Source organism: Nelumbo nucifera, chromosome 4 (assembly GCF_055504915.1).
Source record: "Nelumbo nucifera cultivar China Antique chromosome 4, China Antique-T2T, whole genome shotgun sequence".
NCBI classification, from domain to species: domain Eukaryota; kingdom Viridiplantae; phylum Streptophyta; class Magnoliopsida; order Proteales; family Nelumbonaceae; genus Nelumbo; species Nelumbo nucifera.
The window spans coordinates 96,972,730-96,998,693 of NC_142652.1; the positions used below are offsets into that span (position 1 = coordinate 96,972,730).

General features: G+C 37.9%; 1 protein-coding gene across 2 annotated transcripts in view; it reads left to right on the plus strand.

Moving 5' to 3' along the window:
* Nucleotides 1-25,964, plus strand: part of MTR4 (RNA helicase, ATP-dependent, SK12/DOB1 protein) — a 50,575-nt gene that overhangs the window by 20,697 nt on the left and 3,914 nt on the right. The window contains exons 5-13 of one of the 2 annotated variants that reach the window (XM_010277657.3): nucleotides 3,195-3,299; nucleotides 5,310-5,420; nucleotides 8,786-9,036; nucleotides 11,636-11,759; nucleotides 11,859-12,141; nucleotides 12,231-12,385; nucleotides 17,178-17,327; nucleotides 17,417-17,649; nucleotides 24,591-24,855. In XM_010277657.3, the coding sequence (XP_010275959.1) occupies nucleotides 3,195-3,299; nucleotides 5,310-5,420; nucleotides 8,786-9,036; nucleotides 11,636-11,759; nucleotides 11,859-12,141; nucleotides 12,231-12,385; nucleotides 17,178-17,327; nucleotides 17,417-17,649; nucleotides 24,591-24,855 (1,677 nt within the window). The remainder of the gene's footprint in view (nucleotides 1-3,194; nucleotides 3,300-5,309; nucleotides 5,421-8,785; nucleotides 9,037-11,635; nucleotides 11,760-11,858; nucleotides 12,142-12,230; nucleotides 12,386-17,177; nucleotides 17,328-17,416; nucleotides 17,650-24,590; nucleotides 24,856-25,964) is intronic. The other variant, XM_010277658.3, reaches the window with a different exon arrangement.

Below are 25,964 nucleotides of genomic sequence, written 5' to 3' on the forward strand. Positions count from 1 at the left end.
CTCCTTGGTAGCTTGCACTCCCAAGACAATGACTGCAATTTAGGAGGCTTGAAATGTTACACTGAGAACAGAGAGTCAAGCACACAGAACATCAGAGAATCGAAATGGGGGACCTGAGAGGTCAATTGCTCGGTTGGGGAAAGAAGCAGAGGGGCAGGAACAGGATTGATGACTTGGGTTGAAGACACAAGTCTGAGGAGAGAGGATGAGTGCTGAAGTTGGGAGAGCATAGGATCTGGAACAATGGGTGATTGCAACTGGGAGACAAGGAGAAAGGGAACAGAGTTAGAGGTGATTATGATAAAAAAAAAAACAAAGTTAGAGGTGAATGGGGGGCAATAAGTTATATTTGTCATTGGTGAATGAAAATGTATGAGCTGTCTTGCTCTGGGGGCGAGCTGTGGGCTATCTTCAATTTGGGACCTAGTTATTGAAGGAATGGAGAGAAAATTGGCATCTTGGAAAGCAAAATACTTTTCTTTTGGGGGTAGGGTGACTTTGATTAAGAGTATACTATCCAATTTACCTACCTACTTCCTCTCCCTTTTCCCTATTCCTAACAAAGTTGCAAGAAAGCTTGAAAAACTTCAAAGGAACTTTGTTTGGAGGGGTTGGGATGAGGAGAAAAAAATCCATCTTGTTAGTTGGGAGCAAGTCTGCCTCCCCAAGGATGAAGGTGGTTTAGGCATAAGGAAGTTGAAAACTTTTAATTCTGCCCTTCTCTGTAAGTGGATTTGGAGATTTGCGGCTGAAAATGATGCCTGGTGGAGATCTCTCATTGCTAGTAAGTATGGTGTGGAGTGGGGCAACTGGAGAACTAGGGACCCTCCTCCCAGTTGGGGAAATTCTCTGTGGAAAGGGATAATGAAGAACTTCATTATTCTTGCTGATGGGATATCAATTAAGGTCGGCAATGGTAGTAGAACCAAGTTTTGGAATGATTCTTGGTGCTTGGATGGTCCTCTTGCTGAATCTTTTACTCTCCTCTTTCAGTGTGCATCTAACCAAGAGGCTTCTGTTGCTGAGTGTTGCAGCTTATTTGGAGATTCAATTACTTGGTCCCCTACATTTAGAAGCAATCTTTTTGATTGGGAGTTGGAAGAGATAATGGACATGTTGATTATTCTTCAGACTCAAGAGGTCGATTTCTGCTCAGAAGATAAGTGGTATTGGAAGTGGAGTCCAGATGGTGTTTTCTCTGTCAAGTCTTTGGCTTCCAAACTTTGTAGAATGGGTGCCACTGATTTCCCTTGTCATCAGGTATGGAATCCCATTAGCCCATCTAAATCCAACTTTCTAGTTTGGACTATGGTTCTGAATAAATGTCTGCTTAGAGCTAATCTTGTGAGAAGGGGCATTCAGCTTTTGGACCTGTCGTGCAGTCTGTGTGGGAACAATCCTGAAACTACTGATCATTTGTGCATTCACTGCCCGTATTCTTCTCATCTGTGGAATCACTTCTTTGGCTCTATGAACTTAAGATGGGCTATGCCAAGTTCAGTAAAGGAACTTTTGTGTTGCTGGAATATCAAGGGGCTTAACAAGAAGAGGAAGATAGTGTGGAAGACTATTCCTAGTGCTGTCTTATGGTCCATCTGGTCTGAGAGGAATAGTAGGCTTTTCTGTAATAAGGCTTTAAGTCCAGAAGAGTTAATCCAGAAAGCTGTGGGCAAACTAATCTCTTGGGTGTCAGTCTCTGAGGAGTTCAGAAATTGTAACATGTCTGTTGTTTTTCATTCCAGTTCTTGGTGGAATATGTAATTGCCGAATTGTTCAGTCGGCCTTTCTGGGACTGATCTCAGCTTGTTTGTGTATCTTTTGATTCAATAAATATTATGTTATCTTTTTCCAAAAAAAATTTATGAGCTGTCTTCAGATTGACAGAAAGAAGTTGGAAAGAGATGAATAAGATGACAATGATTATCAACTGTAGCGGTGATGATGGAGGAAGGTCTAGTTGATAAATGTTATCATCAGTGGAGACTGGTGAGATTCGGAGAAATCTAACGTGAGACTTGGATTGACTGAGAGACAGACATAAGGCGAGGGGGGGGGGGGGGAGCTGTGGAGAGAACTGAGCAGAAAAGAGACTTGCGAAAAGAGGGGTGTCTGGTTTGTAAGGTGGGGTTAGGTGAACTGGGTAAATGAAGACAAAAGAGTTTTCAGTAGAAGACCAAGGGACTGCCATATCTTCTTATTAAGATACCATGGTGCGGGAATTGGGAAATAGATAGTAAAGTATTAGGTGCAGTGGGATTTTGAATTCTGGCCGAGCTTATTTGGGTTTTCAATTTACAAATAGCATACATATGTACTTTTCCCAAGATTATCAGGCTCTCCACAAGGTTTAAAATGCCAGTGTCGGTGGAAATGTTGGTCATTCAAATATAGGAAACATGTTGGAAATGTTGGAAATATTGTATAATTTATAGACATGGTGGAAACATTGTAAAGTTTGCAAAAATATAGAATGATATTTTATGAAATGATAAAAGAAGCATAGGCACACCTTTTTAAATTGTTATCTTGTTCCAAATCATTAAACAGAACTAAGAAATTAAGGTTATAGACAAAATAATGCACTGTGAAGTTGTTTTCTTGTAAGCCTTAAGATCCAAAACTACATGATAGAATGTGTTCAAGCAAAACTACATGATAGTCTTGTCACCAAATTTGTTATAATACTATCCCTTGCACTCCATCATAGTGCTGGACCTGCTGGTAGTGTTCACTGGGGAATATGTTGATTCTAGTAAAATTTTGTGTCGCTACCCATGGAAATGGAAGTATGTCATGGATATATTAGGAAATTTATGGACATTTCAAACCATGACTCTCCTTGTGCAAGAGTGTTTATATAATCTATTAATTTATGTTTGTAGAGCCATATATTAGGAAAATATTTATTCCTAGATTATGCTGAAATTTTTTATCTTTTTTTGGGTAACTTTAATTTGAAGTTTTTGAACAGACAGCAGTTAAACATGAATCTAACTTGGTTGTTCTTTCATCTTATCATTTTTTGTCTAATCAAGTTTTACAGTGTTTTAATTCGATGGTTCTTTTTCTTTATTTGTTATAAAAAATTTCCATTTACTAGTGTTTTTGACTTTTTTCAAGCTTCATATGGCTTTCTGGTGATTATAATTGACAGCTAAAGCTATGGGTATTTCTCATTTTTCTTGGTCTTATAGATGGCAAAAATGGATCTTAATGAGGATGATGAAAAAGTTAATATAGAAACTATATTTTGGAGTGCCATGGACATGCTTTCAGATGATGATAAGAAGCTTCCCCAGGCAAGATGCTATTCCCTTCACATCCATATAATATGTATGTTGTTAAAGTATTTATGTACATGCATGAATGTTATGATAAGCCTAAACCTTGGTAAACTCTTGACTTGTTCCTTAACTTGTCATTCAGGTTTGAGGTACTACAAAACCATATTTCCTGAGGCTGTGTTTGCTTTGAAGGAAAAGGTAGGGAAACAATGTTAACCTATACAAGGTTTGTATAGGTTTCCCTTCCTTTCCCTACTTTTTCCTTCTAACCAAACACATCTTTAAAGATTTATTCTCTTTTTAGTGGTCCACTAATTTTTACTGTGTCTATGTTTATACTTTTTAGTCCAAAAAACACAAACTCAATCAGCTACTTGGAATGCAGGAATGTTAACAGGGAAGGCTGTAAAATTAGTAGATGCAATGATATAGATGGATTTAAGCAATCATTGACTAAACCTCAATAAAAAATGAAAATGGAGTTAATAGAGAACACTATTCACTGTCTATCTTCCATGCATATCTTGTAAAGCTAATTTCTCTTTATCCAACCATTGGATTATATTAAGATATGGATATACTGAAGCTTAAGAAGTGTAGAGGAGACCCTCCAAGTATCAAGCTAATCAGGTGGTAGGAAGGCTTTCATCAAGAGAGATCACTGTTTTTGTTTTTTTTTGAATGTTAACAAATTGTCAGTGAAAGTCAACAGGTTGACCAGTAGGCCCCACTAGTATTTATAGTACTTCCCGTAATTGCTATTATGGTGAGTTTCATCATTACCATTTATAGTAAATCATGACTTATATTTTTTGTAATTTCTGGTTTCTTTTGTGAAATTAGTTTTAGTAAAATTATAAAGTTATGGAAGTGTCCTTTTTGAAAAGGAAGTTTTTAATTTTTTTGAACTATGAATAGAAGTAGGAGTTAAGAGTCCAAGAACAAGTTGGAAGTTATTTTCGGGTCTACCGAATAGTGTCAACAAGTCTTGAAAAGAAAAACATATATATACTGATAGGTTTGTGAATAGCAATGTATTTTATTCTAATTTTTTTCCTGCTAAGGACTAAACGAAGAATTCTTTCTGTTTCTACCATAGCCATCAGCTGTTTTAGAAGTGATACTTATGCCCTGTTCTATTTTCTCAAGCTGGTTCAGCTCTGCTACCTTGGTTAGGTTGGTGTTGGTGATCTGGTTTGTGGAAGGTCGATTTTTTGGGTTTGTTGGTTTAATCTTTGACCAATTTTAACTCTTAACTCCAAATTTACCGTCTTTGTACCTTGGAGATTTTTTTGGTAATTATGTACCTTAGGGATTTGGAAGGAAAGGAATAGAAGGATTTTTGAAAGCAAGACAATACTACTAGAATTTACAAATATCTCAGCTCTTTTATTTTGGACAGGGTGTTGGTGCATAAAGATTTTAAAGACATGAGCAGGACTGATTTTGATATGAAGTGGGCGGATCTTGTGGGACATTAAAGGGTGCTGAATTTACATTCCCCCCCCCCCCCCCCTTTATTTTTTCGATAGGAAACAGTGACTTTCATTGAAGTTAATTTAATACAAAATTACAACTATCAACCACCCAAGCACATGGATGCTAACCCCAAAAAACAAACTTAAATTACATTACTGTCCAAAAGAAGCTTTCTCTAAAAGTCCCCTGCTTTGCCAATATATCAGTTAGCGCATTAGCTGACTTTTTGACCCAATTGAATGAGACTCCTATCTCCCTTGCTAGCCAATTTAATTCCCTCCTTTATCACAATTCTGTATTTGGGATCCTCTCATTTTAGGAGGTTTCCCACATCTATATTTGTAGACATATTAAATATAAATATTTTGATTGATACTACCACTACTGATAAAAAGGGAAAATTTGGTTGAAGTGTTTGATGGAAGTATATATATGTGCTTCTGTGCTTCTCCTCAAGTTTATTTTGGTTCTCATGTTGAGAAAACAGGTTCATTGACCAATTGTTATTTTTCTTATGTGGTTTCTTAATGTTCTAATAATCTACAGGTTTCAAACATGTTGCCCTTGTTGAAGCGTGGAATAGGTGTTCACCATTCTGGGTTGCTTCCAATTTTAAAAGAAGTGATTGAAATACTGTTTCAAGAAGGTCTGATCAAGGTTAGAGGAAAAAAAAACATAAAAATTTTCAATTTTATAGTGGGTGTTTTTAGCAGATTAATAATTATCCTGACTATCTGGGGTAATGGCCTATTGGGAGGGGTAGACTGGATATGGACGTAGCCTTTGGCTCTCCCTTCCCCCAAATTGGCCATTCTCTGAATCACCTCATTCAGTTTATATTACCAAAAAAATGATTGCTTGTTTTTTAATCCCTATTTTCTTTTCACTTATCCTTCTGTTTATACTTCCTGTTATGAAATTACTAGTTTTCAAATGTTTTTTGAAGAAGGTGAAGTATTGTATTATATTCAATGGAGAAATGTAGTCCAAATGCAGCTGTACTACTAATTGAGAGAATTTGCAGTGAATGAAAAGGTGATTTGGGGACTCCAGGACTTCATTGCATAGAGAAACATAGAGCATTAGATCTCTTCTTCTCATCCGGTTTGTAGTCAAACATCTTTCAAATGATGCAGTCAATTTTGGAAGGGATGTGGGGGTGCTAAATTCTGGACCAGGGAAAGTCATTCTTCTGCTAAAGTGACAGCATATTATTAGGACTGATCTGATAATTTACAAGAATTTTTTATAAGCTACACAGAATTTTATTAAAATTTAGAGGAGAATACAACAAGGGGCTAGATATAAAACCCTTTACAACAAAAAACCCCACCACCCTATTATAATTGAGCCCAATACAAATGATGTCTTATGTACTCCTTAGCTAATCCATCTACCAAGCCATTAGCGGATCTTCTTATGCATCTTACTCGAATTTTCACTTGTCTTGGCAGCATCTTTTTTTGATAAACAAAGTAATTCATTATATTAATTAAAGCAAGGGGTATTCTTGAAGAGGCGCAAGCTGTGTACTCTCCAAGGCAACAACAAACTACAACTGTGCCCAATACAAATGATCCTTGGCTACCCCTTGCTTGGCTAGACAGCCATAGCATTGGCTGATTTCCCAAAATGCATAGTAGACTATGATAGTTGTGGCATGAAATGCCTGACTGTGAGACATGGTTGACTAACCCAAAATGCATAGTCGACCAACTGTAATAGAAATGCCCTGTCTGAGAGGAATATTGCCAAAGATAGCAATAGTCATTTAAACCTTAACTAACTGAGTTAAAACAAGTATTAGTTGACTGAATAAAAGGAGTTAGTTGACCAAAGGATAGAAAAATATTCCCCCCTTGATCTAGTAGATGACTACTAGAACATAGTAGTTGACTACTTAGAAGAAATTTGACCATTTGAAGGTTTAAATGACTATTGCTATCTTTGGCAAGCCTTCTATCATGTTGGGGAGATATTTTAAATCATTACTATGTTTAGTTAGAGACTTTAAATGCCTAGAAAACGGTCACTTGCTTTCCAGACTTCTATAAATGGAGGTCTCCATCTTGATTCAAACACAAGCAAGAAAAAAAACAACCTGAGCTATTAGTGTACATAGTTTTTTATTTTTTGAAGCGACTTTTGAGCTTTGATAGTTTTTAGAGGTGAGTAAAGCTGAGAAGCCAAAGGTCTCATACAGTCTCACCTATCTATTGAGTGTATCTTCGTTGATCTGAGCATTTCTAGGTATAGTCTTGCAACTGAATAGATTTGTGTTGTATATTGTTATATCTGCCTATTTGAGAGGCCTTGAGTCTTGCTGTACTGTGTTTTACTTGTAATTCTGAGCATTTCTATGTATAGTCTTGCAACTGAATAGATTTGTGTTGTATATTGTTATATCTGTCTATTTGAGAGGCCTTGAGTCTTGCTGTACTGTGTTTTACTTGTAATACCTTGAGTGCAAGAGGCGTCTGTTGGGTAGCTGCCCAACTCAGATCCTCTTCGAGGGAGGATAACCTCCAGAATAGGGGAAAGTGAGAGTGAAAAGAGGAAGAGATCAAATCTTCTTATTATCTCCTTATTGTAAGTACACCTCTGTATTTATATTCAATCTTGCCTTCAATGTGACTGATTTACAACAGAATTATAACAACTTGCCAACTTGTTTGATTTAGTTAACTCCAATTTGACTCAGTTAATTCCAGCTGTCTTTGCACTGGCTTCCTTATGCAGAGGTGGCCTTCTTCTCCTTCCAGAATATACTTGTAGTTTCTGCCCCCTTGTGCCTCTAACAGTGTCCTAGGTTGAACACCATTTAGGGTTTGATAGAGACCTTGAAGATCTACTAGTTCAGGTTTGGCAGGCACTTGTGAAGTTCTGTTGTGTTTGGATATCACTTGGAAGCTTATCCAAGGTTGTAGGAGCCTTGAAAAACCTATAGTTGTAAGGCTCTGTTGGGGCTTGGAAAGTCCAGCTGGTTTGGTTAGAGAAAATCCTTAGAGGATGTTTGAGGTAGAGGACATAAGTAGGGGTTTCTGTCAAATCTCTATAAAAATCTTGTGTGCCTTTCTCTGTGCTTTCTTTGCTTTATATTTTCTTTACTTTTCAGGTTTCTGCAGTTCCTTTGCTACTAGCATTTACTAACTCTTTTACTAACTGCTTAAACTTGAGTATCTAAAGATCTTGCAGTTATTGCACATTATTTTGTTTATTTTCATTTGAACTCCAAGATTTAGATATCTTGGTTCAATTACTGAGCTACCAACTTTACTAACTCTACTAACTGCACTAATATCTTTGATTAGTAGTTTGTGTGATTTATAACTACTAATCACTAACATTTAACTGTTTCACATTTACATTTCTGCAGTTATTTACATTTATTGCTTTATTCATTATTCAACTGCATTATTTATTTTTAGTACTTAAATTGTCCTTGAAATTCCGGTAGCAGTTCTTCAACTGCTTGAATCTCAAGTTGATTATTCCCTAGTAGCTGGTTGGTCCTTATCGCTAGTTGCAAATCTTGGCATACACAAGGAAAATTTTGGAACTGATATTTGGTCCTCTTTGAATTGGTCTTAATGGGATTGAAAGCATATGTATTTGAAGCCTGCTAGTTTCTGTTTGTACTGTTTCTCTTTTAGTTTTGTAATTTGTGTGATGCCTCATCACCTATTATTCTTGTACTTTCTTTTCAATTAATGATTTTTTTCTTTTTTTTTTATCTTCAAAAAAAATTCTATCCTCCTATACAGTGTTGGGCATTATACTTTGAATGAGAGTTAACAGTTCATTCATTGGAGGGACTTCTCAATCATTTAGATTCCTTCTAAAAATAGGATTCCAAATCAGTTCTTCATTCAACTGTTCATGGCAGTCTTCTTTTATGGCTTTATTTGGGCAAGAACATAGAGGGAACAAACACTTCTTACTTGTTTCTTTTTACCTATTTTATTTTCTTGTCTATAATTGATTTTCAAAGTGCTTCTTAGTAATGATATATTCTCTTTCAGTGTTTATTTGCCACAGAGACCTTCAGCATAGGTTTGAACATGCCTGCAAAAACTGTTGTGTTTACAAATGTTCGTAAGTTTGATGGTGATAAGTTCAGATGGATTTCTAGTGGAGAGTATATACAGATGAGTGGTCGTGCTGGTCGCCGTGGTATTGATGAACGAGGGATATGCATCCTCATGGTTGATGAGACGCTGGAGCCATCCACAGCTAAAACGATGCTGAAGGGAAGTGCTGATTGTCTGAACAGGTAAGTACACCTCTTGGTCAATACTCAACTTGATGTTTGTATCTCATCTATGCATGAATTAATGACAAAAAAGAATGGAAACTAATAATTTAGTGGTATTGCATAATTATAAGGCAAGAAAGTCAACTAGGTTACAGAAATGTACATGTGTATTTCTCTTATTGTGCATGTAGAGTATGAACTATATGTATATCTGTACACTACATACATGGATGGATGGGCTTCTTGAGTAAAGGATCCAGAAATCTTCTTTGTGGTCATATCCTTTGTATTTTTTATGGTGCAATTTCTTTTTTATTTTTTTTATTTTTGATAAGCATCAAGGAAAATTTTATTAAAGAACAGAAACCACACTGCTTAGAACCAGAGCAGGTGGCCAAAAATTACAATGTCCTTAGTAGAGCAAAAAAATGACAAAAACAGCAGAAGAAATTTCTCTTACAAATTACAGCCTGGTCCTGGACAATTTTCTTAACACCCCTTGCCACCTTTGGCCAAAACAAGCCCTTCTTGGTTTATTTTTAATAAAGACATTGATATGTTGGACAGGCCCTATTATTCAGGGAAAACTTTAATACTGGGTAAGGTATGAGGTTGATGTGGACTTGGGAGTGAATTTTGGCTGATCTACAGCTCTGATTGATGGTTTAGATTGGATTCCTCCACATGGCAGAAATAAGTGGGGTTATCTGGAAAGAATTCCTGATTGACCTGATTGGGGAACTTTTTTTTTTTATAAATTGAAAGATAATTTTATTAAGAAAAGAATAAGCATTGCAAACATCTCAATGAGAGGCACGAGATGTGACCTCTCCTTTAAGAAATATTACAGTTTTTTAATAACTAAACCATTACAATGCAGCCCAGTATAAGAGTTCCTGAGTTGCCCGCTTATTTAGCAAAATAATCAACCATTATATTTTCTGATCCGCCCATCCATTGAATTTTAATTGCTCATATTCCTTGTTAGCCTGTTACCTTTTTTTAGAGGATTCTTATAACACCAAGTGAAAGAATCTGGGTCCAACAGCCACCTTGGAATCTCATTCAACTAGTAGATTCTCCCCTCGAAGTTGGTGTATAATCTAAATCCCCTATATAGCAGCTACAAGGGAATACATGACGTAAATGCATACATACACATATGTACATGCATATTGGATCAACAATAGAATTTTATGAATACAATGGCTTCTTTTTGTTCGTCTTACAAAATTTCCCTCTTGTGAACCATTGAAGGACTAGCCAATTTTTCTGATAGATATTTTTATTTTTTTCTTAGTAAAAGGATTTTGTCCTTTTTCTCCTTTCCTGTCTCAAAAAGTAGTTTCTATTACCAATAAAATTATGGTTACTGCTTACAGAAAAGGGTTACTATCCTTTTATATCTATAAAAGGGGAACCACATAGCTGTGTGGGAGGTGGTTGCAATTTTTGTTTTTTTAAAGGTCTAATTGGTTGACGAGACAATTAGCAACTTTTCAACCTCAAAGTTATTTTAAAGTTTTTTTTTTGTTTATCTCTAATTATTTAAAATGACATGGTATATAATTTTATTTCATTGTTCATTTTGCTTTTTACGTATTTGTGATCCCAATTTTATGGGGTCTACATGAATCCTGTTTCACTATTTGGTTCTGTTTAATGCCATATCCATTGTTAAATTATGATTTATGAGCACGTTAAGTCATTTCTTTCTACTTCGACCCATGTCCTCTTTGGCCAGCCTCTAGCCCTCCTAGCCCCTGTAGCATATTAAAGATTGCTTCTTACAGTACTGTATGCTGTCTTTTATGCACATGACCAAACCATCTTAGTCTACTTTCTCTCATTTTATCATCTATTGGAGCTAGCCCTTAGTTCTTCTCATTGACTTCATTTTTGACCCTGCCTAGCTTTTCCACTCATCCATCTTTGTATACATGTTTTTTCCCCACCTATTTTTCTGGACACATCTTTCTTGATTGTCCTACACTCTGCTCCATGCAGCATAACTGGCTTTATCAATTCACCAGATTTATCAAACAAAACCTCCTTTTGCATCATCTCTTCAAAACTAAAAAACTCTCACAACACTCTGCATATCTTTGTCCAACCTTCGCTTCTTCTACCCTCAGGAAAGTGATTGATTTGCTTTTATCCTATCCCAAAAAATTCAAGGACAGAAATGTACCTCCCCTTTGCATTTTTCTTCCTTTCTGCAACATATTTCTTCTTTTGTGTTCTTCCAACACCTACTTCTTGCGAGCAAAGCATCATCAAAGAGCTTCAAGCACCATTCAATCACCTCTCTTCCAACCCAAAAAAAAACAATGACAAATCTTTCTCCTTAAATACTAACTGTTATTTTGTGTGGACTAGGATACAAGTCATTTATGTGGTTTTTATACCCTTGAAATACCGATAGTGCTTTGGATTGCTCATATCTGATTCCCAGAGCCTTAAATGATTATGGAGTAGGGGGTTTAAACAAATGCAGGAAAAGAAGTGAGATTTGTATATTTTAGGAACTGTGTGGTATAGATCTATGACTGCAATTACTGTCTTTTATTTTGCATCTTTTCCTCTTTGACCTGTTCCCTTTTTCCCATGCATTCAGTGCTTTCCATCTAAGCTACAACATGCTTTTGAATCAAATTCGATGTGAAGATGGTGATCCAGAGAACCTACTCAGGAATTCATTCTATCAGTTTCAATCTGACCGTGCAATTCCCAATCTTGAGGTCAGTTGATATTGGCCAAGCTCCAAAGGAGTTGTTTTACTATTTTAAGGAAATGAGTTGGAATAGTTGTTTAGCTAACCAGTATGATTTATTTTGCAGAAAGAAGCAAAGAACCTTGAAGAGGAGAGAGATTCAATAATAATTGAAGAAGAAGAGAGTTTGAAGAATTACTATACTCTCTTACAACAGTACAAAAGTTTGAAGAAGGATGTTTGTGATATTGTGTTCTCCCCAAGGTACTGCTTACCCTTCTTGCAGCCTGGCAGGCTTGTACGTCTCCGATGCAATGAAAATGATGACAGTACTCCTTCTTTTTCCCTGGAGGATCAGGCTACATGGGGGGTAATAATCAATTTTGAAAAGGTGAAAGATGTTTCTGAAGGTATGTGGCCTGAAATGATTTTTGGTTGAGCAATAACTCTCTCTTCTCATTTCAGCCTATTGATTATTCACATTCACTTCAACTTCCAGATGATGAAAGTAGAAAACCAGAGGATGCAAACTACACAGTAAATGTTCTTACTAGGTGTATTTTCAACAAGGATGGGATTACGAAAAAGTCTCTTAGAGTTATCCCGTTAAAGAAATCTGGAGAGCCTGCTGTTGTTTCCATCCCTATTACACAGGTAAGTCATCATTTGTTCCTAGTGATTGTCCAGTTTATTTTTACCAAGGATATCATATTCTGTTCTTTTCTTTTGGGCTTTTTAGCGTTCTCTTATTTAGTCTAGACTAATATACTTTGAAATTGGGAAAGAACTTAAATACCTTTAGGATTTCAGACTAGATGCCCTGGGCCAGTAAGAATTTGTGAAAATAGGTCTCACCTCTCCTTTAGTCTTATCTAGGGGAAAGGAAAGGAGGTTGCAAGAGGGGGATTGCTATCGTTGATGTTGTCAAGTTCTAACCTTTCTTCCTTGGGGGGGGGGGGGGGGGGCTTCTAAAAGTTTGATAAAGAGGGGGAAGTGATACTGGTAGGAGGGATGAATTCCTTACCAATCGATGTCATTGTGTCTAACCCTCAGCAGGCTTCAACCTTGCTTGAAGAGCTTGGTAAGATGCCAGAGAACTTGGAGACCACTCCCCAGGGAGCAAGGCAAGTCAAAGCTTAGAGTGAAGCAAATTTTGAACCTCTGGCTGCCATCCTATTGAAGCATCAGGGTCAAGAATAACATGGAAAGGAAAATGATGTTTGTTTGGTCCAACTGGGATGTGTACAAGACAGTGAAGTGTCTTTGTGGGTCGTGTCTAAGTTGCTCAGTTTCGGGGAATTTTTGGGAGTTTCAATAAAGAGTCTGGAAGAAGAAACCAAGACCTTGCTGGTTGCTTTGGAAAATAGGCATCTAATTATAAAAGTCAAACAGAATAGGAGACAAAGGGAGGAACTTCTGCGACTGACTTGGGGGTTGAATGAGGGGGCTGAAAGAAGACGGTTAGTAGCAGGGGATTTCATTAAAGAAAAAAAGCTGGATATTTTGATATTGCAGGAAACTAAATTGCAGAAAGTTGATTTCCCAGTATTAAGAAGCATCTGGGTTTTTAGCCGTGCAACTGGCTTTTTATTCCAGAAGTGAACACTGCAGGGGGTGTAGCTCTTGTTTGGAATTGTTCCACCTTTGAATTGTTGGATAAACAGGTAGGAGTCTTCTCTTTTACGGTGAAACTTTATTGGCAGCAAATGGACACATCCATATTGGTCTCTACAGCCTATGGTCCCACTGGTTCTTCCCTAAAGCCCTTATTATGGGAATAACTCAGTGCAGTGAGATGTGTGAACAGTCCTGATGTTGTATATGTTGTATTATGTTACTGTAGTCCCTGTTGTACACCATTCCTCGTTTGTTTCTTTGTTGCCTTCTTCTTTAGCCCTATAAGGGCTTTTCTGTAATTGTATCTATCTATCTATCTATCTATCTATCTATCTATCTATCTATCTATCTATCTATCTATCTATATATATATATATATATATATAGGCTCTTTGGGGTGGGGTCGATTCATTCTGGATTCACCCCTGATTTCTGGTGCTTTCTCTCTAGTACGAACTGGTTGTCTGGCATGGTCTCAGAGCAGGTTGCTCTATAATCTGTGTTTACTGGTTACTCTCTCAAGTTTTGTTGGTTTCTGGATTCAACGACTGCTCTAGGGTTGTTTTAATCAACCTTAAAACTGGTTCTATCTGTCCTGTGATTTCAGCAAGAGAAATCTCCTTAGAACTCTTGGAAGTTTTCTGTTCGAAGTGAAATTTCATTGGCTGTTGCCCAGACCAGTTTTACTTGCTCAGAAATTTTCTTTCAGTTTGGACAAGTACTAGAGGAGTTCTGATCTCCTCTCTTGGGCGGCAGCAGGTTTCTTCTTCTTAATTGGACTGTCTCATTCTCAAGTGTTCTTGCAAGCTTCGAACACTTCATCGCTGGCTGCTATTGTTCCAGTCTGAAGAGTTTTCACTAGGCTTTTAACATCCATCTTTGAGCCCTTGGTTGGAAGTCATTTGAATACTGTTTCGATCTGCACAAAATAGCACACTTTTTTCTGGAAAATTCGCAAATCAGGTTGGTGAATTTCTTTTTTTTTTCTCAATCGACTGTTCCATTCCTCTTGGGACCATAGATTTGGTGTTGCCCTAGGGCAATTTTACTCTTCAGTTGCTTTGTTGAGGTTCTGATCAGTTCTGGAGGGTCCCTTAGTTTGACAGCCCTGAAACTCTACTGGTTTGGACTGTCAACACTCAGCACTAGTTGGTTGAAGTTGTTTTGGTACTTTTCTTGAAGGATTTCAATTCCTTTATAGGGTGGAGCATCTCTGTGGTTTGTCCAACTGAAGTTGATTGGTTCTACAATTTTTTGGACTCAGTTTCTCTCTCTCTCTCTCTCTCTCTCTATTTTTTTACTTCAGCCTTGCTGTCAAGGGTGATGAATTTTGTAACACTGATGAGGGAAGCAAGTTAATAAGAAACACTATAGTGCTGGCCGACTCCACCCAAAAGGAATTAGCTGCATGTGAGATCGAAAGAAGGGTCCTCACCACACTCAGAATATGCCCATTCTTGTGTTCTGCCACCCATTTTATTTTTTTGATGAATAATAATAAGTTTATTGATTCAGAAGCAACTTTAGAGTGAGTTCATACGTCATCCCAACGAGAGGCACGAGCTGCAGCCCCTCCTTGAGTCTTACAAGTAAACTAGGAAAGGAAAACAATAATCACAATTGAGCCCAAAATAATTCTTCCCTATTTACCCCTTGCTTAGCTAACACATCTGACAAAGTATTTGCTGATCTCCCCACCCACTGTACATTGACCAACATATTCCTTGTCAACCAACTAAATTTCTTCATTTCATTCTTGTATCGCCACATAGCCTCTTCAGAATTTTTAACCAACCCACCACCACTTTGGAATCCCCCTCGATTATTAGGTGTTGTACCCCCAGCTGGTTTGCAAATTGCACCCCTTGTACAGCAGCTAAGAGTTCTGCCCTGATGGAGTTCCCAATTCCCAAGGGACCTGAGTAGAGCAACAAAATCTCTCCCTTCTCATTTCTCAAAGCACCCCCCACTCCGGATAATCCTGGATTACCCATGTTGCTTCCATCAAAGTTCAACTTTATTGAGCCTTCGGGTGGAGGAGACCAGCTTGTAATTGATTTGTCCTTTAAAGATGAGCACCTTGCTACTGCTGACCAATTTCTCCAAAGGTCATTAAAGGAGAATTGATGGAAGATTTCCAAGGTCTTCAGCCAATGTATTGCCCTGTTTAACACATAGTCTTTCAATTCCTAACTGCTCCTTTCCTTTTCTTGAAAATTTCTAACATTCCTTTCTTCCCAAAGAGTCCAAATCAAGGCAGCACGAGCACATCTCCACATAATTCTCTCTATTTTTGTAGGCCAATAAAAGGTAGAATGGTTGAAGAGCATGTGAACTTCTGCTGGTAGATTCCAACTACTCCCAAACAACGAAAGTAGCCAAGCCCAAAGGTCTGCAGAAAAGAGACAAGATATTAATAGGTGGTAACAATCCTCACCGTGAGCTCTACAGAGGATACACCAATTAGGAGAAATATAGAGAAAAGGTCTTCTCTTTTGTAGGTTTTCTAGAGTGTTTACTTTCCCATGGAATACTTCCCAACAAAACGTCATAATTTTTTGGGGAACTGGTCTGCACCAAATTTCTTTTGACGGAAAGGGTTGGTGAGAAGAAAGTTGAGAGATGGACTTGAAGAAAGAAGCACAAGAGAAAGTTCCAAGAAGGTTTGAAAAAATCTTTCCTCTGTTCTTTCAAGAAGGTTTGAAAAACACCTGAGTTTCCATCATAATACTCTCTCCCTGAATGTAAAACTTTCACCAAGGCATTGAATTGAAATCACAGCCTTTATTTTCCAAAGAAATGTGCATCCTTAACTAATCGATACGCCCTTTGTTTGTGGTAATTCCATACCAAAGCACCAGTATTTAGATATAAACTTAAAAGGATTCCTTTTCTAAAGAATGGTATTGATAATTTAGGTTATAATCTTTGTTTTGCAAACAAAGAAAAAGTTAGGCTAGGATAGAGAATCACAACTTTTGTTTTCCTAAGAAAAGTGCAACTTTAACTAATCGACTTGCCCTTTGTTTATAGCAATTCCACACTGAACACCAATAATTAGATGATAACTTGAAAGGATTCCATTGCTGCCTTATTTTATTATTCTTTTTTATCCATTTTATATGTCACCATCCATTCATGTTCCATCACAAATACTTGAAGCAACAGTGTGAATATAACAAAATGCAAACACATTCTATTTTATTTCAAATAGTTAGAGCTACAAACAAACATACAAACAAAGCTTTGAAAGGACTTTGTGGTTGATTTGGTTGAATAGCCGTTAACTAACTAGTCAACCTAGTTGATGATATGTCCTAGGTGACTTCATCATGAGTATACCGACCTACTGGTAATGCAGTCTGTCTGTCCCTTGACTTACTGGTCACTTGACAGTTGGATAACTGTTTTTTCATTAGTTCCTTGAAGAAATTGAAAGTTCTTTATTTATTTTTTTTGGAGAGAGGAATCTATTAATATGCTGTGGCTTGAACAAATTGGGAATGTTGAGCCTTTAAAACTTTAGTTGGTCCAATGTTGGTCACAACTTTTGGTAGTTTCTGCACAGTGTTCATGCTTTAAGACTTGAGCCTATTTTCTAATGTTTGCATGCCAGACAATGGCCCAACTCTAGTACATCTGCCACAATGAATATGTCAAATAGTGCAAATTGACCAAGATCATTGAGCTTTACTGTTTATTTAGCATATTCCTTTTCGTGTTGAACATTCAAAGTTTTATTTTTTTGTTTAAGTACATACCTTTGAATATTCTGACAAGCTAGAATATTCTTACTAAAAAATTGTTTACTATTTTTCTTGACAAACAGATTGATAGTTTGAGTAGTATTCGCCTTATCATAGCAAAGGATCTTTTGCCATTGCAAGCTCGAGAGAATACTATAAAGAAGATTTTAGAAGTGCTTTCCCGATTTTCTAAAGAAGGGATGCCTCTCCTGGACCCTGAAGAGGACATGAAGGTTTGTTATGTTGAATTTTCTTTAAATCATCTTGTATTTATGCTTTCATTTGTTTAATTGGTTATATCCGGTTTTTGCATATTCATCAGGTTCAAAGTAACTCGTACAAAAAGGCTATGCGTCGGATAGAGGCTTTGGAGAGCTTGTTTGTCAAACATGAAGTTGCTAAGTCTCCACTTATTGAGGAAAAGCTCAAAGTCTTACAAAAAAAGCAAGATTTAACAGCCAAGATAAAGTCAATAAGGAGAACAATGCGTTCTTCCACAGCATTGGCTTTTAAGGATGAATTGAAGGCACGGAAGCGGGTTTTACGGAGGCTAGGGTATTGATATTTATTTAGATTTTGATTTCATCATTCCAAGGTGGAAAGAGTTCTTTAAGTAGTAAAACTCTTGTTTTGCAATTTTTCTTGACACATACCATTTGATAACCTGTAATGGTATCTGCCTTTGCTGCCTCCTGCTCAAAACTCTGATGTTTTTGAAGTTCTTTCTCAGCCATCCTTTTTCATTTCAACAATTGGTGTAATTGAATCCACCAAACTTAATGGAGGCTTGTCATCTCTTCCTATTCAAGAATCTCAACTTTTCATGTATCCCCATTTTCGTAACACCATTTTGTTCTTTTTAACAGCAAATGTTGTATCATCTATTTAAGCTGTTGTAATAAAGGTTTATCCTTTTCTAGAGTGGTTTGTTTTGGTCACAAAAGGAACATGAATTCAAACCAGAAAATTTTCTTCACTTATTGTACTAAAATAAACTGAGCCTAAAGAAACTGGAACATTATGTCATATGTTAACAAGCTTCAAGGGCAGGTTACCCTGTAATTGTGAGTCACCATGGTTCTAGTTTCGAAAAGGTTGCTTCATATGTATTTAATTCATATTACTTGATGGTGTTGGATTTTTGTTTTAATAGGAATCTGCTGAATTAAAAAAATATATATATGAAGGAAAGTAGTTTCTTGAAGAGAGAAGGAAGAGAGAAGGAGAAGAAGAGAAAAAGAGAAGTTGAAAAGAAAAGAGAGCAATAATCTGGCCGCCCCCTTCACTTATTATTTATACTAAAATAATAGAACAGTACAAAAACAACTATGCCCTTATAGGGCGACAAAACATAAAACAGCATATATAACACTCAAAACCATAATAAAATTTGGATTCACATAACTACTGTGGTCCCCACCTCCTATCTAACAACTAACATAAATCATCTACTCGGAAAAACATCATAAAACTAATTAATCTTCAACACTCCCCCTCAAGTTGGGAGTAAATGTCACACATTTCCAACTTGCGTAGATCATGTTCAAGCTTGTTTTTTTTTTTCTTTGATGAATAATAATAAGTTTATTGATTCATAAGCAAATTAGAGTGAGTTCATACATCATCCCAGTGAGAGGCTCGAGCTGCAGCCCCTCCTTGAAACTTACAAATAAACTAGGAAAGAAAAACAAGAATCACAACTGAGTCCAAAATAATTCTTCCCTATTTACCCCTTGCTTAGCTAACACATCTGACAAGGTATTTGCTGGTCTCCTCCACCCGAAGGCTCAATTAAGTTGAACTTTGATGGAAGCAGCATGGGTAATCCAGGATTATCCGGAGTGGGGGGTGCTTTGAGAAATGAGAAGGGAGAGATTTTGTTGCTCTACTCAGGTCCTTTGGGAATTGGGAATTCCATCAGGGCAGAACTTTTAGCTGCTGTACAAGGGGTCCAATTTGCAAACCAGCTGGGGGTTCAAACTTGTTCTTTGCCACCCCTTTAGTGAGAACATCAGCTAGCTGCAACTCTGAAGAGACATAAGGCAAACAAACTTCTCCGGTTGTTACCCTATCTCTTATAAAGTGTCTATCAACTTCAATGTGTTTTGTCCTATCATGCTGAATTGGATTGTGGGCAATATTGATTGCAGCCTGATTGTCACAGTATAACATCATATGTTCCCCTACTTTCACTCCAATCTCACTCAAAAGAGATCTAACCCAAAGAAGTTCTGAGACACCATGAGCCATGGATCTATACTCAGCCTCTACACTTGACCTTGCCACAATTGCTTGCTTCTTACTCTTCCAGGAGATCAAGTTTCCACCTACAAAGGTACACACTCCTGATGTAGACCTCCTGTCATCTAAGCATCCTGCCCAGTCTATATCTGTATAGGATTCTAGCTTCAGGTTCTCATAATTTGAGAAAAGAATGCCTCTGCCAGGGTGCTTTTTCAGATATGCAAGTATTCTCTCAATAGCTTCTCAGTGTTGAACCCGAGGTGCATGCATGTACTGACTCACAACACTGACAGCATAAGAAATATCTGGTCGTGTCATACACAAATACAGCAGCCGGCCCACCATTCTTTGATATCTTCTCACATCCTTTACCAATTCACCATCCACACCAATAATTCTGTGATTTGGATCAATAGGAGTGCCTGCTAGTTTGGTCCCCAGCTTCCTAGTCTCTCGTAGTAGGTCAAGTACATACTTTCTCTGTGAAATGAAGATCCCATGCTTGGATCTTGCAACTTCAATCCCTAAGAAGTATTTGAGCTCATCAAGATCTTTTATCTCAAATTCTTGCTACAATGATTTTTTGAGATCATCAATCTCCTCCAGATCATTTCCTGTCACCACTATATCATCCACGTACACAATCAGAGTTGACACCAGAGTATCTCTCCTCTTCACAAAGTGGGTGTGATCAGACTATGTCTGTGTGTATCCAAAACGGATGAGTGCCCCTCTGAACCTGTCAAACCAAGCCCTAGGTGATTGTTTCAGTCCATACAGAGATTTTCTGAGTCTGCACACCTTTCCTTTACCAACATTTTCATAAAAGCCTACTGGAATGTCCATATATACCTCCTCCTGTAAATCACCATTGAGGAAAGCATTTTTGACATCAAGCTGGAACAAGGGCCATGAATAGGTGGTTGCTAGAGATAAAAGGATACAAATTGAACTCATCTTAGCTACTAGTGCAAAGGTTTCCAGATAATCAACACCATAGGTCTGAGTGTACCCTTTTGCTACCAACCTTGCCTTGTACCTCTCTATCCTGCCATCGGCCTTATACTTCACTGTGAATACCAATCGATATCCGACTGTCTCCTTGTCTAGGGGGAGATCAACTATTTCCCAAGTTTGGTTTTTTACCAAAGCATCCATCTCATCTTGCATGGTTGTTTTTCACTCAGGTTTGGAGAGAGCCACAGTAACATTTCTGGGTATAGACACAGAATCTAGGGAAGAAAGAAAAACACGGTAGGAGGGTGATAAGGCACTGTAGGAAAGATGGTGTGAAATGCAGTGGGTTGTACACTTTCTCTTCCCCTTACGAAGTGCACTGGGAAGATCAAGGTTAGTGGGATCAGTTGCAACAATGGTGTTAGGGGCAGAAACATTATCATCAGAAAACATAACAGGCTCAGGCTCAAGAGGAATACCTGGAGTTGTATCTTCTGAATCTGGAGTTTCAAAAGGACTGACAGAGAGTGGTGTGGGTTGAGGATGTGTGGAGTCAACCATCATCTGTCAGCGCTGATATTGCTGTGAGGTTGCCCGTAGTGGCTCAGGTAATTAAATTGGAGGTGCAGGTGCTGGCTGAACTGATGGAGGCACCATAGAAACAGGAAGAGGAACAGATTGTGAGTTCTCCCCAAAACTCTCCCCCTGAGGAGAACCACTCGAGAAGAAGAATGTGGATTCAAAAAAGGTAACATCCATAGTGACAAATCTGCTCCTCGACACTGTGTCATAACAGCAATACCCCTTTTGGTTCTGAGCATACCCAAGAAAAACACATTTCTTGGCCTTGAAATCCAATTTCTTGCGATGAGGGCCAAGAATGTGAACAAAAGAAACACAACCAAAAACCCTCAGAGGTATATGAAATATCTCTCCATCTGGAGAAAGAAGGCTAAATGGCACCTTAAACCCCAAAGTCTGTGAAGGAACATGGTTAATCAAATGCACGGCTGTAAGGATTGCATCTCCCCAGAACTGCACAGGAACTGAAGCACACACCATAAGACTCCTTGCCACCTCCACAATGTGTTTGTTTTTCCTCTCAGCAACTCCATTCTGTTGTGGTGTATAAGCAACTGCTCTGATGAACTACACCATGTTCTAAAAGATACGTGGTCAGGTCCTTTTCAAAGTACTCTCTGCCATTACTTGGTCTAAAAGCCTTAGTTCTCACTCTAAATTGTGTGGGAACCATCTGGTGGAATTGTCGTACTAAGTTAGGAACCTCATCACGTGATCTCATCAAATATATCCAAGAATATCATGTATAATCATACATCAGTGTGAACAATATTAAAAGCAGAAGTACTTTTATTATTTGGTTTAAAAGACTGTCTACAATGCTTTCCTAACTGACAACTCTCACACTCCAAAGTAGATAATTGAACAGACTTAAACAACTTTGGGAAAAGACATTTCAAAGAACTAAAAGAAAGATGTCCCAAGCGATTGTTCCAAAGCATAATCTGGTTCACTGACTCTGACCCACTACTACTGCTGCCGCTAACATGATGGCCCTGATGTCTTGGAATCTCATCCAGAAGGTAGACTCCATTCTCCTCACAACCACTCCCAATCATCTTCTTTGACTCCAGATCCTACAAAACACAATTACCAGGAAGGTCACAGAACAATTCAAATTTTTTGTCAAAGAACTAACAGACAGTAGGTTGGTATGAAGTATAAGGACATGTAAAATAGAAGATAGAGTTATATCATTGGTCACTCTAACTGTCCCCTTCTCAGCAATGGGCATATGTGAACCATCTGCGGTAGAGACTCCAGAGCACAATTGATAGGAACTGAAAATGGTAGGGGCATTAGTCATATGCTCAAATGCTCTTGAGTCTATAATCCAGGGAGGTCGCTCCTTACCTGAAGTGGATGCAAGATTTGCAGTTGCATATGAACTACCTGTATGTGCAAAGGAAGTGGTGTAGTTGGGTCTTGCATTCTGCTGTCCATCTGGAAGGGTAGAGCTGGGTGAATCTTTCTTACTCACAAGCTGTCTGAACCTCTCTAATTATGTTCTCACTGCTGCTACTACAATGGATTCCCAATCAGTTTGAGAGAGAGGGGCTGAAGAGTCTCCTGTAGTGGCTACATTTGCATTTCCCTTCTTGTTTCTTATCCGAGCAGGCATAAGATTTGGATGAAGTTTCCAACAAGTGTCCCTGGTATACTTAGGCTTCTTGCAATAATCACACACCAAGTCCTTCTTATCTTCCCTTCTAGTCTCACTACTCCCTTTGTCTCCATTCGGCTTAGATTTTGTTATACCAACCATTGCCAACTAGTCAATCCTAGGCTGTCTCAGCATTACATTCCTCCTACTCTCCTCTCCAGAGACAAAAGCATAGGCCTGAGAGAGTGTCACACCCTCCCTAGAAAGAATATACTGCCTAGCAATGTCAAATTCAGGGTTCAGCCCTGCCAAGAACTCAAAAACCCTATTCCTCTCTACCAGTCTGTGATAAGTTGTTGCGTCATTTACACTTTCCCATACCACAGTTTCTAAGTGATCTATTTCCTGCCATAGGGTTTTCAACATGGAGAAATACACAGCAAGAGGTTTTTCTCCCTGTTTCATACTTATCACCTAATTTCTTAACTGATAGGCTCTGGCTTCATTTTGTTTCTGAGAGTAGGTTTCAGTCATTCCATCCCAAATCTCCTTAGCAATATTAGCCCATAGGAAATTTTTTGCAATATGAGGTAACATAGAATTATACAGCCAAGACATTGCCATGTAATTCTCTTGCACCCATCGGGAAGTGTTTGCATCAGGTTTCTTCTCCTCCCCAATGAGATACCCTAATTTTCCACGGGCACCAATAGCCATCTTAGCTGATTGTGCCCACTCCAATGAGATACCCTAATTTCCCTCAGTATCGGTAGATTTTTTTTCGGTATTCCAACTCTCCATTTTACTTCAAACAGTTCAACAGTAAAAAAAAAAAATAGATTGGAGACCTTCAAAAAATAATTTAATATCACACACACAGAAACCAACCCTTCCGAAAGAAGAAAACCCTAGCTGGAGGGAAATCTCTCTCCTCCCCACGCCTCCCAACAGAGAGAAAAGTGAGTCGATCACTCCGGGAGGCCTAGAAAATTCCAGAAACCAAACCGCCCTCTTCAGAAAATCAAAAGAAAACTAACAATACCTAGGCGCCCAATTCTGGGACTCTTCCTCGTACTCCAATTCTTCTTGATTTTGATGCCGAACAGTAGATCACCTTCCTGATGTCTAGATCCCACAAAAAACTCCAAGAACTGGGCAATCCATAGCAGATCGATCAGCCCTTTACTACTTCATGCAGTCGACTGATCTAGAGTTGTATGAGAATGCTTCAAGAAACCCTAGCCGATGCTCTGATACCAAGTAGGAATCTGTTGTATTAAAAAAATATGAAAGAAAGTAGTTTCTTGAAGAGAGAAGGAGAAGAGAAGAAGAGAAATTGAAAAGAAAAGAGAGCAATAATCTAGCCGCCCCCTTCACTTATTATTTATACTAAAATAATAGAACAGTACAAAGACAACTATGCCCTTATAGGGTGGCAAAACATAAAACAACATATATAACACTCAAAACCATAAAATTTGGACTCACATATCTACTGTGGTCCCCACCTCCTATCTAACAACTAACATAAAACATCTACTCAGAAAAACATCATAAAACTAATTAATCTTCAACAGTTTTCATTCTTGTATTACATCTCATTGCTATTCTGTTCAAGATGGCAAAGAAAAGGCTATCCTGTTATATGTTCTCTCTATCTCTCTCTGCAGTGCTTGGTAACTGCCATTAGGGGCCATTACTTGGTGCAGTAATAAAACCCCATGCTGACAAGAATGTGAACATGGATTTCATTCTGAGAGCAACCACTTTGTGCAAAAAGGGCACAAGGTTCAGTCCGTACCCAGTCCACTCCTCCTAAGACACGGAATAGTGGGGATCAACATTGGGTAATGGCCCTTATTGGATCAGTAATGCCACCCTTCCACTTGGTCAGAATAGAGGATATTTAGAGAACACAAATGATGAACCTTTATAGGCTGACTAGCTACTTTCTGGCTAAATAATTTCCATTAGGGTGGTTAGTAAATTACATGAATTTATGCATATTTTTAGCAGATAATCACGGCCTACTAAATATAAACTATTGATTGCCACAGCTCTCTCTTATTTTAGGTGTCACATTGAAATGTTTGAATGGAATATATTGCAGATATGTTGCAAGTGATGATGTTGTGGAGTTGAAGGGAAAAGTTGCTTGTGAGATCACTAGTGCAGAAGAGTTGACACTGACAGAGCTCATGTTCAATGGGGTGTTAAAGGACATTACCATTGAAGAAATGGTGTCACTTCTCTCATGCTTTGTGTGGCAGGAGAAGCTTCAGGATGCCCACAAGCCCAGAGAAGAGCTTGGCTTGCTCTTTACTCAATTACAAGAGACCGCAAGGCAGGTTGCAAAAGTTCAGCTTGAGTGTAAGGTACAGATTGGACCTCCTGTTGTTTTTTATTATGTTTCTTTGATCATCACACAAAGTAATCTGAAGTGCAACTTGGAAAAAGGAAAATATAAGTGCAAGTCAGTGGTAACTGGGTCAGATAAACATACTAGGTTCTAAATCATAGTCTTAAACTGATGAGCGTCCAGATTCAAGTCATTTTATTTTATTGATTCTTTTAGTTTAAGTCAAACTGTGGTGTACATTTATGGTTATAGTCTTTAGAAGATATAATATAAATGAAGTGCTTCCCTGCCATTTGGGCTGTGATCTGGCTACCTCTTACACTACCTGCCATCGTAAAATTTGTATAATTTTTAAGATTCCAGGGAAAGAAAAAAAACTTTGACTGAAAGTGTGGCAAATAAAAGTGGTTGTATGACTACAATGCTTCTTAACAAATGAAGGTCAAAATTCACTGAAACCAAGTTTTGGGTGGGAAAGATTGGTTATCGAGTGTTTGACATACTTTAGGCTTTCTTACGGAGTCGCATCATGCCTCAGCCTCACCTTGATGTTTCCATGTTAAAGTGTAATTATTTTAGTTGTAATGCAGTTAATCACATCATATTGTATAAGCATGCTTGAAAAGGTGTATAGGGGTAACATAAAAAACCAAGCTACACCTTAAAGAGACATAATTAGGGCTTTGCTTCTTCAGTTTTTTCCTTTTCTTTGCAATACCTACTTTGATGCTGTCTCCTCTCTATATCTTTGTTCCATTTGAAATAACATGTGCCCCATCTCTAAATATGTTTGTTTTTTTCATCTTTTTATTTAACATATTCATAGTCTCTGTATCTTCCTCATGCATTAAAGGAGCAGAGACCCATTCCCTAGTTTTTGATGGGCTATATAATGTTTTCTTAACTATTGCAGTGTTTGATCACTTAAATGCTTTCTAGTTGCTGCACCAACTAAGGAAACTTGAAAATTCATAGGAAAAAACTTAGAGCATCTCAAAACTACACTAGCTGCATTGTGCCATCACAAATTATTTGCTAAAGAATCTAAATGTGATTTTGGAAAAAATCACGTTCATTACTTGGGTCTTTCTGAGTGCCTAAGAGGATTTTTGGCCTCAACTCACA